This window comes from Peromyscus eremicus, chromosome 23 (genome assembly GCF_949786415.1).
Source record: "Peromyscus eremicus chromosome 23, PerEre_H2_v1, whole genome shotgun sequence".
Lineage (NCBI taxonomy): Eukaryota > Metazoa > Chordata > Mammalia > Rodentia > Cricetidae > Peromyscus > Peromyscus eremicus.
In genome coordinates, this window is record NC_081438.1 from 30847103 (window position 1) to 30863062 (window position 15960).

Below are 15960 nucleotides of genomic sequence, written 5' to 3' on the forward strand. Positions count from 1 at the left end.
ACACTTCAAAGCAGAAAGAAATATGAAAGCACCTCTATTAGTGACTTTGGCAGATAAAATTTCTGAGCCATATTTCTCTTCCTGATTCCTCCATTCTGAACCCTTAACCCCTTTAGACAAACTCTCCTCCCTTCCTTCCAACCCTGTGGTCCCCACGCTAGGCTATCTACTTTTGCCTCAACCTTCCAGAACTTTACATGAACAGGATGCTGTGGAATTTGCCATCTAATGTACCACATATCTATTTGAGGTGCCCTCCCTCTGAGTAGGGAAAAACTTTTCATTTAAACAGGATATTGAAATAGCATATTGAAAATACAATGTAGGAGCTGGGCGGTGGTGGCGCACGCCTTTAATCCCAGCACTTGGAAGGCAGAGGCAGGCGGATCTCTGTGAGTTCAAGGCCAGCCTGGTCTCCAAAGCAAGTTCCAGAAAAGGCGCAAAGCTACACAGAGAAACCCTGTCTCGAAAAACAAAAAACAAAAAACAAAAAACAAACAAAAAAAAAAAACAATGTAGGATTTGATCTGTGTGGCCCAACCAACTTTTCTCCGTGTAGGTCTCCACTGACCCTCTTTTGATTGCCCATTCCCCCCCCCCCCGATGCAAGGGTTCAGGGCTCACCTTGGGGTGGGTAGGCAGCAGCAGCAGCAGCAGCAGCAGCAGCAGCAGCAGCAGCAGAACAGTGCTCTCAGGGCATGGGAGATTCGCTTCCTCACCAGTTTCCAGACCCTGAATGGCCTGGATCCAGATGTTGTGGGTGCCACCTGGGGCTGGTCACTGGGAATGTCTGACTCTTGGGATGAATCTTCTTCAGAGAAGTCCAGGTTCAGAAATCCTGTGGGTGTTGCATCCAAGACTGATTCAGGGGAGGAGAGATTGCCAGGCAGGGGGTCAACAGAATTCCTGTTGACTGCAGTGTCCCCTGTAGCAGTGTTGATGACATCGGCCATAAGAGCATCTCTTTCTGGGACTGTGTTGTCTGAACCGGGCAGATCGTCCGGGAGGGAGTATGTGTGGGGCATGGTGTAGCTTCTACATCTTTTGCCTCTTTCTTCCACACCCTCCTCCTTAAAGTGACCCTTCCCAGCTTGTGTACTGGTTGTAAATGCTGGTTCACTGGCTCTCCTGGTCAAGGGGAGAGGAAGGCGAACAGGACCTGCAGGGCTGCTGGTTAACCAGGGCACCTGATCTTGAAGATGGCTGTCCCCACAACTCAGTTGGTGTTTGAGAATGTTGCATGTAGCCGTTACATGATTATCTTCTCGCCTGTGAGTTAGGGATGACACAATCTCCTCACAGGTATAGCCGATGGTGCACATAATCTCCACGACCCTGGGCAGGATTTCTTTGGTGGCAGGCAGTACATGTTGAATGGGGCCCAGCCATGGTTGTTCCACAAGCTGAGAGATTGTGAATCGGTACCAGGTAGGGACCATGAGTAGTTGGGCAATGATGAAGTGACAGGGTTTGGACAGATGGTAGGGAATGGGATACATTGTGGTGGTGATGACCCTGTGCATACCTTCAAGGGTTTCTTCCATGTATGGAAAGTGCCCTGTGACAAGGACATATAGGACGATACCCAAGCTCCACATATCACCTGCCAGTCCATCATAGGGTTTTCTTGCCAAGATCTCTGGGGCCGAATAGAGCAAGGAGCCACAGATCTCCTCCAACATCTGCCCCTCTGTGATTTCAATTGCCATACCAAAGTCACAAAGCTTTGCATTTCCTGCTGCATCGACTAGGATGTTTTCTAATTTGATATCACGGTGTGCGATGTGTCTCTGGTGGAGGAAGTGAACCGCTGACACCACCTGCCGGAAAATCCCTCTAGCCTCCTCCTCCTTTAGACAGCGCAGTGCCCTGAGGCAGCTCCCCAGATCTTCTCCTGCCACATACTCCATAATCACATAAGTGGTTGTCAGTGTGTCGATCATGTGAAAAAATCGAACGATGTTCCTATGTTCTAAAGACTGAAGGATGTTCACTTCATTGATGATCTCAGCCACACTGTTGGTGTTTTTCTCAAGGACCTTGACAGCCACTTGTGTATGTGTGGGAAGGTGGCAGGCCAGCTTCACCTTCCCGAATGAACCACACCCTAAAGATATTAACATCCTGAAATCCTTTTCAAGAATGTCCTCTTCCATGTGGCTGCCCATGGTGTTTTGCTCAATTTCAACCACTTTATCTTGTGGGAAATTTCAGACCCACACAATGCTAAAAGAAAAAAAAAATGAATGCAGTTTAAGGAGGGAAGGCTATAGATTGGAATTCTCTGTCATGAAATCTGAGACATCCCAAGCAATGTAATGGTGCTCTTCAAGGGTATGAAAATACTAGAGGAACCCAAACCCAAAGCAGTGGATGAGGAATCCTAGGAAAGATTTGAGTTGGTTCAAGTAAAGTTGGCATGCAAAGGAAAATCCCAAGATCCATGAAAGAATGAGCTGCTTCTCTGCAAGGATGTGCCACAATGCAAACCCTCAACAAAGCAGATCGAGAGAGATCAGATACAAATTACACTATAGAAAAGATGATGTTGTAACTGATACAGCTACAGTGCAGAGGGTCTTTCAGGGATGTTACAGTTTTTATACCCCAGGAAATTAGAAAATATGAAAGGAATTCTTTTTTTTTTTTTTTTTTTGGTTTTTCGAGACAGGGTTTCTCTGTGTAGCTTTGCGCCTTTCCTGGAACTCACTTGGTAGCCCAGGCTGGCCTCGAACTCACAGAGATCCGCCTGGCTCTGCCTCCCGAGTGCTGGGATTAAAGGCGTGCGCCACCACCGCCCGGCCGAAAGGAATTCTTATACATGTGTAAATATTGAATTACGATAAAATAAAATCACTTAAACACTTAAGTCATAAGCAACAAGTTTGGATTTGCAACAGAAACAGCTCCAAACAAGGCAGAGCCCAGATCTCATGGATCCCTTGAATCATTCAAAGCTTTGCAGAAGAATGAAGGCCAGGGCTATAGAAAATACTTCCTGAAAGAGAAAGCGAAGGTGTGGTGGTATTTTACTTGTACTGAAATGTGATTTTAATTGTATGTTAATAAATGAAGTTGCCTGGGGGTCAGAGTTTTAGAGCCATAGCAAGTGTGTGGCGGTGGTGGCACATGCCTTTAAGGACCTGGAGGGCGGTACATACAGGCAGTGGCAAGGCAGTCACGTGTTTAGGTTTACAACCAATGAGAAGGCAGAACAGCTAGACTATAAAAAGGCATACACACAGGAAGTAGGCCCCTTTTTTCGGAGAGCTCTCTTGGCTGAAGCAGGATAGCTGAAGCAGGAAGGGTTATGCTCTTAGTTCTGACCTCTTGGCTTTCTTCTCTGAATCGGCTCTGTGTTTCTTATTTAATAAGACGGTTGGTTACATCTACACAAAGGAACTCCTCCAAACTCATCCCTGTGCCAGTGTTAGCCTGATTCCACCACCAAGTAAGCTCAAGGAATGGAGAAAGTGTGAGCTCCTTTCCTTGATGAACATAGATGTGAAGATCATGAACGAGAGTCTTGATACTTCACCTCCATCATCCAACACACTAAAGAGCCCTTTGTTCATGGTCAGAATGGCAGAAGTAACATTTGTAACAAATGGAACAACAGCAAAGCACATAAGGAGACTGTGGGAAGAATCCACACTCAGCACAGTGACTAGAGAACTGTTGTGTTATAAGGAAAGTAGCTAAAGTATATATTGTTTTACAGGAGACAAAGCAGGTCCACAAAAAGAAACAGGATCTACTTTATCTCTCCTGGTCATGAGGAAGGAGAGGGCTAGGCTTGTGTAAAAGTCACAGTATCAGTCACAAAGATATGGTGGGGTACTGACGTGGTACAGGGGATTATGTTCAAGTACAGTACAGGCATATATGGAAATGTATCGAGTTTATGGGAATGTGTATATAGTGTAATGTATTATACTTACTGTAGAGTTGTGATTATTAAAATTAGGCTTACATAGTATAGTATAATATATTCTAAGTCTAAACTAGTGGAATTATGCACTATACTATTATAATTAGCATATATTATAATATACACAGTTGTAAATATTATAATATGTTAGATATATACTACACATAATATATATTATATGTTTTAAATATGTATTTAGGACAGAGCCCACCAGCACCCGATTGGATTAAGAGAGCACAGGAGCGCCAATTGGACTAAGATCTGCTCCCTGAGATAAAGAGTCCATCAGCACTGACTAGTCCAAGAGCTCCCACTGGACCAAGAGTATTGATCAGACCAAGAGAGCCTCCCTCAGACACAGACACCACTTGCACCAAGTGGAGAAAGAGATGGGTAGACCTCAGTACAAAAATACAGTCAACAACCAAAGAACCAATATGGCTCCATCAGAACCTACACCAGCAAGACCTGAACATCCCAACACAGAAGAAGAAATTGACCTTAAAAATGACCTTAAGAAGATGATAGAGATCTGCAAAGAGGAAATGAAAATTTCCCTTAAAGAAATTGAGGAAAAGTCAAACTAAACAATGGAAGAAATCAGTAAATCCCTTAAAGAAAGCCAAGAGAGAGCAACTAAACAAGTGAGGGAAACAGTTTAGGATTTGAAAACTGAAATCGAGACAATAAAGAAGACACAACTGAGGGAATGCTGGAAGTGGAAAATCTGAGTAAACGAACAGGAACTACAGATGCAAGCATAACCAACAGATTGCAAGATATGGAAGAGCGGATCTCTGGCATTGAATATATGATAGAGGAAATAGATTCATCAGTCAAAGAAAACACGAAAGCCAAGAAAATCATGACTCAAAATGTCCAGGAAATTTGGAACACCATGAAAAGACCAAACTGAAAAATCATAGTGATAGAAGATTGAGAAGAATACCAACTCAAAGGCACAGAAAATATATTCAACAAAATCATAGAAGAAAACTTTCCCAACCTAAAGAAAGAAATGCCTATAAAGAAACAAGAAGGTTACAGAACACCAAATAGACTGGATCCAAAAGAAAGTCCCCTCACCACATAATAGTCAACCCACTAAACATACAGAATAATTAAAAAATATTAAGAGCTGTGAAGGAAAAAGGCCAAGTAACATATAAAGCAGACCCATAAGAATAACACCTGACTTCTCAATGGAGATTCTAAAAGCCAGAAGGTCCTGGACAGACATGCAGACACTAAGAGACCATGAATGCCAACCCAGACTATTATACCCAGCAAAACTCTCAATCAACATAGACGGAGTAAACAAAATATTCCATGATAAAACCAGATTTAAACAATATCTATCGACAAATCCAGCCCTACAGACAGCACTTGAAGAAAAACTCCAACCTAAGGAAGTTAATACACCTATGAAAACACAGGTAATAGGTAGTCACAGAACAACAAATACCAAAGAAAAGAAACATACAACACTACCACCAAAAAATAACAGGAATTAACAATAACTGGTCATTAATATCTATTAATATCAATGGTCTCAATTCACCTATAAAAAGACACAGGCAAACAGAATGCATATGAAAACAAGATCCATCCATTTGCTGCATACATGAAACACACCTCAACTTCAAAGACAGACACTACTGCAGAATAAAAGGCTGGGAAAAGACTTTCCAATCAAATGGATTTAAGAAGCAAGCTGGTGTAGCTATCCTAATATCTAATAAAATAGACTTCAAACTAAAATCAATTGAAAGAGATCAGGAAGGACATCATATATTTATCACAGGCAAAATCCAACAAGATGAAGTCTCAATTCTGAATATTTATGCCCCAAATACAAGGGCACCTACATCCGTAAAAGAAACATTACTGAAGCTTAAATCACACATCAAAGCCCATACACTAGTAGTGGGAGACTTGGACACCCTACTCTCACCAATGGACAGGACTGCCAGACAGAAACTTAACAGAGAAATAAGGGAACTAACAGACATTTTGAAACAAATGGACTTAAGAGATAGATACAGAATATTCTACCCTAACACAAAAGAATATACCTTCTTTTCAACACCTCATGGAACCTTCTCCAGAATCGACCACATGCTTGGTCACAAAGAAAATCTCAACAGATACAAAAAAAAAAAATTGAAATAACCTCTTGTATCTTATTGTACCACCATGGCTTAAGGTTAGATTTCAACAACAACAAAAATTACAGAAAGCCTACAATCTCATGGAAACTGAATAATGCAGAAATGAATCACCAATGGGTCAAGGAAGAAATAAAGAAAGAAAATAAAGATTTCCTAGAATTCAATGAAAACAAATGTATAACATTCCCAAACTTATGAGACACTATGAAAGCAGTGCTAAGAGGAAAATTCATAGGAATAAAGAATATAGCCCACATAAAGAAGTTAGAGAAATCTCACACTAGTGACTTAACAGCACACCTGAAAGCTCTAGAACAAGAAGCAAACTCACCTAGGAGAAACAGACACCAGGAAATAATCAGATTAAGGGCTGAATCAATAACATAGAAACAAACAGAACAATACAAAGAATCAATGAAATGAAGAGTTGGTTCTTTGAGAAAATTAACAAGATAGACAAGCCCTTATCCAAATTAACCAAAAAGCAGGGAGAGAGAGCATCCAAATTAACAAAATCAGATATAAAAAGGGGGACATAACAAAAGACAAGGAGGAAATTCAGAGAATCATCAGCTCATACTTCAAAAACCTGTACTCCACAAAATTGGAAAATCTGAAAGAAATGATTTTCTGGATAGGTACCCCATACCAAAGTTAAATCAAGACCAAATAAACTATTTAAAGAGACCAATAACCCCTAAGGAAATAGAAACGGTCATTAAAAGTCTCCCAAGCAAAAAAAAAAGCACAGGACCAGATGGTTTCAGCGCAGAATTCCACCAGATTTCAAAAGAAGAGCTAATACCAATACTCTTCAAATTGTTCCACACAACAGAAACAGAAGGAACATTACCAAATTCTTTTTATTAGGCTACAGTTACCCTGATACTCAAACCACACAAAGATGCGACAAAGAAAGGGAATTACAGACCAATCTCCCTCATGAACATTGATGCAAAAATACTCAATAAAATACTGGCTAACTGAATCCAGGAACACATCAAAACAATTATCCACCATGACCAAGTAGGCTTTATCCTAGGGATGCAAGGATAGTTCAACATATGAAAATCTGTCAGTGTAATATACCATAAAAACAAATTGAAAGAAAAAAACCACATGATCATCTCATTGGATGCTGAAAAAGCCTTTGACAAAATCCAACACCCCTTCATGATAAAGGTTCTAGAGAGATCAGGAATACAAGGAACATACCTAAACATAATAAAGCCAACAGCCAACATCAAATTAAATGGAGAGAAACTCAAAACGATTCCACTAAAATCAGGAACAAGACAAGGCTACCCACTCTCTCCATACTTACTCAACATAGTACTGGAAGTTCTAGCTAGAGCAATAAGACAACAAAGGAGATCAAGAGGATACAAATTAGAAAAGAAGAAGTCAGACTTTTACTACTTGAAGACTATATGATAGTATACATAAGTGACTCCAAAAACTCTACCAGGGAACTCCTACAGCTGATAAACTTCTTCAGTAAGATGGCAGGATACAAGATTAACTAAAAAAAAAAACCCTCCTTCAATAAGGTGGTAGGATACAAGATTAACTCAGTAGCCCTCCTATATACAAATGATAAATGGACTGAGAAAGAAATCAGAGGAACATCACCCTTTACAATAGCCACAAATGATATAAAATACCTTGGGATAACTCTAAGTAAGTGAAAGACCTGTATGATAAAAAATTTAATCTCTGAGAAAGAAATTGAAGAAGATATCAGAAAATGGAAAGATCTCCCATGCTCATGGACAGGTAGAATTAACATAGTAAAAATGACAGTCTTACCAAAAGCAATCTACAGATTCCATGCAATCCCCATCCAAATCCCAACACAATTGTTCACAGACGTGGAAAGAACCATACTTAACTTTACATGCAAAAACAAAAAAACCTAGGATATTCAGCGGACAAAAACAATGACATCATGAGGTCTGCAGGCAAATGGGTAGAAATAGAAAATATCATCCTGAGTTAAGTACCCAGACTTAGAAGGATAAACATAGTATGTATTCACTTATAAGTAGATACTAGATGTGAGGGAAGGGATGGCCAGACTACAACCCACAGCTCCAGAGAGGCTAGCTAACAAGAAAAGACCCTTTCTGGGATACATGGATGACCCAGGGAAGGAGAATTAGATGAGATCTACATGAGAGGACTGGGTGTCGGGGGGTGGTGGCCGAGGGCAAAGAGTCAGGGATGAGAACATAGAGAAATGGGAGGGTCGAGCTGGAACAGAAACAGAGTGGGAGGGCAGGGAGGGAGATACCATGATAGATGAGGACATCATGAGAATAGGAAGAGGCAAGGTGCTGGGGAGGCTCTCAGGAATCCACAAAGATGACCCCACCTTGGACTGCTGGTAGTGGTCCAGAGGGTGCCTAGTCTGGTCTACTCTGGTGACCGGACTAGTAAATACCCTAACTGTCATCATAGAGCCTTTGTCCAGTGACTGATGGAGGCAGATGCAGAGATCCTCCGCCAGGCACCAGGCTGAGCTCCAGGAATCGAATCAATGAGAGAGAGAAGAGGGATTCTGCAGGCAGGGGACATCCACATCATGATGGGAAGACGTGCAGAGATGACCAGTCACACTAGAGGAAGCCCATGATCTGTAGACTAGTGGCTGTGGAGCCCCCATTGGACTGGACTAGGCCCTCTGGATACGGAAGACAGTTGTTTGGCTCGAACTGTTTGGGGGGCACCAGGCAGGGGGATCAGGATCCATCTCTGGTGAATGGGCAGGCTTTTAGGAATCTGTTGCCTGTGGACGACATGGGCAGCCTTGGTGCAGTTGGAAGGGGCTTGGACCTGCCTAGGCTCAGTGTGCTGGGCTCTGCTGATTCCTCATGGGAGACCTTGATATGGGGGATGTGGGGATGTGGGGTGGCTTGTGAGAGAGGGCTGGGGGGTGGGAGGAGGTGGAGATGGGATCTGTGGATGGTATGTAGAGTGAGTAGAAAATTTCTTAATAAAGAAAAATGAAAAACAATTATTCAAATTTAGTCCAGTAAATTTGACAATGTTTTCTATACAGGAGAGAAGAAACATATGGAAATAAAAGATTGAATTTTCAAAAATGAAAATTGAGTAGCATTTAATGAGGGAGCTGATAATTTAAGCACAAATTGTCACTAGAATAAAAACAAATATTTTAATATAATCTTGTCATTCCATGTTCAGTTGCTGTCCCTGGGAGCCTGCCTTTTCTAAAGGGACACAGAGCGCAGTGGATCTGGTGGAGAGAGGAGGTGAGGGGCAACTGGGAGGAGTGGAGGGAGGTGAGGATGCAGTCAGGATGTATTGTATGAAAGAAGAATATATAAAGAAAAATAAAAACATAAATATAAATATGAAAGAGCAAGTCTGAATCCCAGGAGCCAAAACCAGCAAACTGGAAATCAACTTGTCCAATCTCAACAACTAGCAGCAATGATCAGCAAGTATTTCAGTAGACCATACAACTGAGGGAAGGCACACTTTTTTCAAGCACATTTCATAAACGAATTATTACCCTAATTTCCAAACCATGTAAGACATTTAAAAAAGATTCTAGTATCAGGCAATATCCTTGACTGACAGATTGGAAAAACCTGAATGAGAGTAATTGATAGCTCCAATCAAATTCAATACCACATTAGTAAGAGCAGACTTTATGATCAAGACGTCTTTAAGCAGAAACACTCAAAGTTCGTCAACAACCAAAGAACACAGCATACACACCACACTGAGGTAAGTCCTAATCAGACATCAGTGGAATGGAATGCCTAATTCAGGAGGAAACCTGGAATTAGTGAAAGTGTTACTACAGACAGCAAGTTCCACAAACACAAGTGTCACATTTTGTTCACTACAGGTCATGAGCAGGCTGGGGGATAGCCTGTGTATATGGTCCCAATTCAATGGGTCTGGAAGTGAAATATAGCAGATAAATATGATCAAAGTAGTGTACACACAAATGTCAAAATCATGATTAAATTCCTCATCCTATGCATTTAATATATAACACTAAGTTTGTAAAATACACAAGAACACAGCCAAAAATGACAAAGACATTGATAAAAGGAAAATAGGTTGAAATGAAGAAAGAGGAATTACAGGGAAAAATTAGTACCCAAACCAATAATGTACATGAAGAAGTAAATAAATGCCAATTGCCAAAAGCCCAAACTGAGAACTTGGGAATTAAACTCACTATGTCCAGATTTAACAGGTCAGGGTAAAGGTCAAGTGTATGAGAAACAACTGAGTCCAACTGCTCTCCCACCAACCAACCGCTTCTCTGAAGTACAGACAAACCCAGCCTCAGGCAGTGCCTTTGATTGGCTAGTATCTAGCATACCTCACAAGGAATCCATGTGATGTCACATGCAATGGACCAATCAAGATTCGGCAAAAATCCAAAGTGATTTTTTAAATTATTTTTCCGTTAAATTATTACATTAATTATTAAATCAATTTTTTTTCTGTTCACGTTCTTGCCCCCAAGGATAGAAGCCACAAAGATTCATTGCTGTCACAAAGTCATACATTGACCATATCTCTCCCACCCATCCCATAAATACAATCAATGAGTTCCCCAAGTAGCCTAAAGTAGGCCCTCTGGATACGGAAGACAGTTGTTTGGCTCGAACTGTTTGGGGGGCACCAGGCAGGGGGATCAGGATCCATCTCTGGTGAATGGGCAGGCTTTTAGGAATCTGTTGCCTGTGGTGTGACCCATGCTCTGTCATGAAGCATAGTTCTTATGTTAACCAAGCCTGCTTCTTGCTATTGAAGCAACTCCTTTCCTCTCAGAAACCATGAAGTTCATGGAGACATACTTTGTCTGGTAGGAATAAAACCCCTTCACATACCCAATGAGTGTCCAGTCCATCGTTACTAATGAATTTTTCTTTGAAAGGAAGATCCGTCCTAGCATCACTGTCCTTCTGTAAGCTCTGGCCATTCTGTCCCTCCCCTCATGAAATGTAGAAAATACAGCTAGGTGGCAGTAGCACATGCCTTTAATCCCAGCACTCAGGAGGCAGAGCCAGGGGGATTCATCCACACATACAAACTGACACAAAGCAGAGCACACACACACAACATTGAGGTAAGTCCTATAATCGGACATCAAAGGAATGAAATGCTTTTTCAGGAACACGTTTGGAACTAGAAAAAATGTTACTTCAAATATTCCAGTTCCACAAACACAAATGTCACATTTTGTTTCTAGGGTTCCAAAACATGCAGAGGGAAGAACCTTCGATCATTAGGAAGTACTTGTCACAGTTGATGAGTGGGTAAGTGAATTAGAGAATGTAAATAGGATTAAAATGCAACATACTCAGATATGGGAATGCAGGATCAAATTCCTCATGCCATAGAGATAATCTATACCAGTATGTGTGTAAATTACACAAGAACAAAGGCAAAAATGACAAAGAAAAGAAGTTGATAAAAGGAAAATGAGGCGAAATGAAGAAAAGGAACTTACAGGCAAAAATCAAAACCCAAACCAATGATGTCAATAAAGCAATGAATAGATACCAAGAGACAAAAGGCCAATCTGAAAACCTGGGAAATGTACTCACTAAGTTGAGAATCCTACAGGTTTTGAAAAGTCCAAATCTAGCAGATACAACTGAATCCAACTGCTCTTCAGAGAGCCAACTGCTTCTCTGAAGTACAAAGACGAAACCCAGCTCTAGGTGGCGCCCTTTTATTGGCTGATATCCAGCTTACATCACTTGGACTTTATGTGATGTCACATGCAATGGTCCAATCAAGGCTTGGCAAAATCAATAGTGATTTTTAATTTTTTCTCTCACGTTCTTGTGTCCAGCCACTCTACTACTAATTTTTCTCATGTGTGGTCTAATAGTTGGCAAATATCTACTTACAGGAGCCAGGGTTTATTTAACTTCAGATTTATAGAAACACAAGTCAACACAAGGGGAGGAAATAATGGCATGGACATCAGCAGAGTTGTCCAGTCGGTCATATGGCATTTGTAATCTTGATATTCTTCTCTCATGCCCTTGTCCTCTCCAAGTACCATTAGTGCAATCTTAAGTGTGTGTCTCTAGTCAGGCAGTATCAAGTTACATTTTAGGTGCCATCACTGACACGGTCAATCAGTGGTTCTTTCTCTCCTCTAGTCCTCTCTCATTTAACACTAAAAGGCATGAGATACATGACCTTGAACTGACCATGTTTAAAAGTGTTGTATAATCCTTCAATGAGCATCTTCCAGAATTGACTCACATCTCAAAATATGTAGATGCCCCTGCATAAAATCCCTCTACTTTCTCCACTCCAGGAAGACACTGTCTTCCAATCAACGCCCAGGCTCTCCTTACCTGCTGCAGTTAGTAAAACTTCTCCTGCCTTTGTGTCTCATTTCTGCTTACTTTGGCTCTATAGTCACCACCATGAGAGCCCTTGGTATTCCAAAATGGTGCCTCCTAACCTCTCAGTGTAGCCACCCAGCAGGCATCAGGCATTCTCTTCCCTACTTTGTCAAGGACCTGTTATGTTAGACTGTAATGTATTTGTGTCTCTATCGGGCAAAGAAAGTAAGACTTCCATGGAGAATGAAGAATAGATAGTCCACCTGAATGAACATGGTTCAGCAAGCATCTGTTTAGTGGGATGTGGCAATTATTGGGTATATTCCCAAGCGTAGTATAGCTGGATCTTGAGGTAATTCGATTCCCATCTTCCTGAGAACCTTCCACACTGGTGTCCATAGTGGCTGGACAAATTTGCACTCCTACCAGTAATGGGTGAGTGTTCCCCTTACTCGACATTCTTGCCAGCAGGATGGGTCACTCGTTTTAATGACCTAAGCCGTTGTGATGATGTAACATGAAATCTGTAAATTGTTTAAATTGTCATGTTCTTGATGGTGAAAGATGTTGAATATTTCTTTTAAGTGTTTCTCAGCCACTTGAGTTTCTCTATTGAAACTACTGTTTAGATCTCTAACCAATTTTTCAAGTGGATTATTTGTTTAGCTGATATCTAGTTTTTAGTTTTCGTTATTTGTCTTGGATATTATCCCCCTAACAGGTGTGTAGTTGATAAAAAAAAAAACTTGTCTCATTCTATAGGCTGCTCCTTTGTCTTAATGATGGTGTCCTTTGCTGTGCAGAAGCATTACAGTTTCATGAGGTCCAATTTATCTATCTATCTATCTATCTATCTATCTATCTATCTATCTATCTATTTATTATTTATTTATTTATAGATTTTGTTCTAATGGTGGTCTGTTCAGAGAGTTTTTGTGTGCCAGTGAGTTCAAGGTTCTATTTTCTCATCTATCAGGCTATTTGTATCTGTTTTTGTATTGATCTCTTTGATCCATTTGGAGTTGACTTTTGTGCAGTGTGTTAAGTGTGGTTCAATTTGGATTCTTCTACATGAAGGAAACAAGTTTGACCAGCACTGTGTGTTGAGATAGTGTCATTTTTACACTGTATTTTGGGCTGCTTTTAGGAATTCATAGGTGTGTGGATTCATGTTTTTAATTCCATGCCATTCATCCCAGTGTCTCTTTTTCTGCCATTTCTGCTGTTTTTGTAACTATAGCTCTGTAGTACAACTTAAAATAAGGATTAATTGAAACATCTCACAGTTCTTATATTATGAACAAATCATATTTTTAAAGACACATGTATTATGGTGGCAGTTGCCTGGAACCTTGGAACTGGAGATGCTTGTAGAATTGGAGTTCTCACCCAGGAAGGAGTCCATATCCAGTCCCTGCTTCAAACAACAACAAACAAGAGAACACACCTACCTCCAGATACATAAATTTGCTGCTCTGCTGCTCTGAGAAAACAATGACCAAAAGCAAGGAAGGGAGCAAAGTGTTTATTTCATCACAGTTTAAAGTCCATCATGAAGCCCAGGCAGGAACTCTAGACACTATCGTAAATCTTTATTCTCACTTCTCCATGAATTACTTAATATGAATCAACACAGCAGAAACAAATTTGGAGTCCTTCAGTTGATTCCCAAGCCTTGGTGACCTGTATGCTCAGGAAAAGGGCCACACACCTGGTGATGGCTGAGATATTGGGATCTGGAGAAATGGATCCTCCAGGTGTCAGCTTTAATTGAGGATGACGCCCCACCCCTTCCATGAATTCCAGTAGGATCCCAGGTGGGCCAAGCCTCATTGACAATTTTGGGCATGGTCTGTTCACTTCAGGTGGAGTTGTTTCAGGGTCCTGCTGTGTGCCAGGGGCATGGCTGGCATAGATGGCAGGTCAGGATGCTGCAGCAGGTGTGGTCCTGTGAAGGGATGAGGCTTCAGGTCTGAATGTGGTCTACCTGCTGAGCTGGAGCAGTGGGTGAAATGGAGCTCAGTTTCTAGACTCTGACCTCTCCTGACTAGATGGAAGTCCTGTGGTGGCCAGTGTGGGTGAGCCAGGGGCCCTTATTCCAATCTGCCTGCACCTGCAGGAGAATCTATGCAGGCAAAGATTCTGCTTCCACTAATCCAGCAATCCCCAGACCTGGTGTGCATCTCTGGGAGCTTGAACCTGAGGGCTAGTTGACAGGAACAGAGGGACAGAGATTCCTGAGGGAGGTTTTGTGGGGCCAAACTGATTCTGTCCTTTTTAAAATGGCTTATATTTATTTTGTGCATTGGTGTTTTGCCTGCACCTATGTCTGTGTGAAGGTGCCAGATTCCTTGCAACTGCAGTGCCAGCAGTTTCGAGCTGCCACGTGCTGCTGGGAATTGAACCCGGGGACTGTGGAAGAGCACCAGTGCTCTTAAGGCCGAGCCATCTATGCAGTGCAGTGAGTCTTTCTCTGTCCTGCCAGTCAGCTCCCAAATAATGACAGAGACTTATAATTAATCATGAAAGCTCAGCCTTAGCTTAGGTTTGTTCTTATACCTTAATCCATTTCTATTCATCTACGTTCTGTCCAGTACAGCCCATTCTGCTTCTTCCATGTCTCCTGATATCTCTAACGCCTACATTCATCTCCTCTTCCTTTCTCTCCTGGAAATCCTGCCCATAATGGCTGCCTAGCTCTTGGCCATTCAGCTTTTTATTATACCAATCACAGCAATTACAGCTCACACAGTGTACAACTGTCCCACACCACTGAAGCCCTATGCTTTGGTGTCTTAGTGGACAGCCGTTAGATCTTTTCCTGACTTCTGACTACCTTGAGATGAGGACTATTAGCCAGGCTGGAAGGATTGCTTTCATGGCAGCCTGGCTGCCTGGGTACTCCACAGACACCTTGAGAAGAGACACAAACCATGGCTACGAATAGGGTCTGTGGCTGGGGGATAGAGTCCCTACCTGCCTAGTGTTCACAAAGCCCTGGGTTCTGTTCCCAGCATCACGTGAGCCGGATTTGGTGGTTCATGCTTATATACCAGTCCCCATGTAGGTATAGGCAGGAGGATCATAAGTTCCAGGTCATCCCTGGCTACATAGTCAGTTTGAGGTCCACCAGGGATACATGGGACCTTGTCTCAAAAGACCAAAAAACAAACATCTTAAAATCTCCAATAGACAAAGAAATGTGCTAAAAGTCAGGAAATGTGTGTGTGTGTGTGTGTGTGTGTGTGTGTGTGTGTGTGTGTTTATAGTGTGTATGTACTCAGGGAAAGTGCTGACTGTATCATCTGATGGCAGCAGCAGCTGAAAGGAAGCCCAGTTTGGCGGAAGGAAGTCAACATCAGATGGGAACACTTTGGGTCACAGGATCTCGTGATCTCCCTTGTGGCTGGAGAAAGCTGCCTTGTGTTCATCTGCAGAACTCTTGTTGATTGTATCTGCTTGCATGGGTGACAGGTGTCCTGGTATGCTGGGACAATGA

General features: G+C 41.8%; 1 protein-coding gene across 1 annotated transcript; it reads right to left on the reverse strand.

Moving 5' to 3' along the window:
• Positions 1-620: 620 nt before the first annotated feature.
• On the reverse strand, positions 621-10421 carry LOC131898623 (putative sperm motility kinase W). The gene is made up of 2 exons (XM_059249812.1): positions 10322-10421; positions 621-2226 (listed from the first exon to the last, which is right to left on the reverse strand). The coding sequence occupies exon 2, from the start codon at positions 2166-2168 to the stop codon at positions 621-623; it is 1548 nt and encodes a 515-aa protein (XP_059105795.1). The 5' UTR covers positions 2169-2226; positions 10322-10421.
• Positions 10422-15960: the final 5539 nt, after the last annotated feature.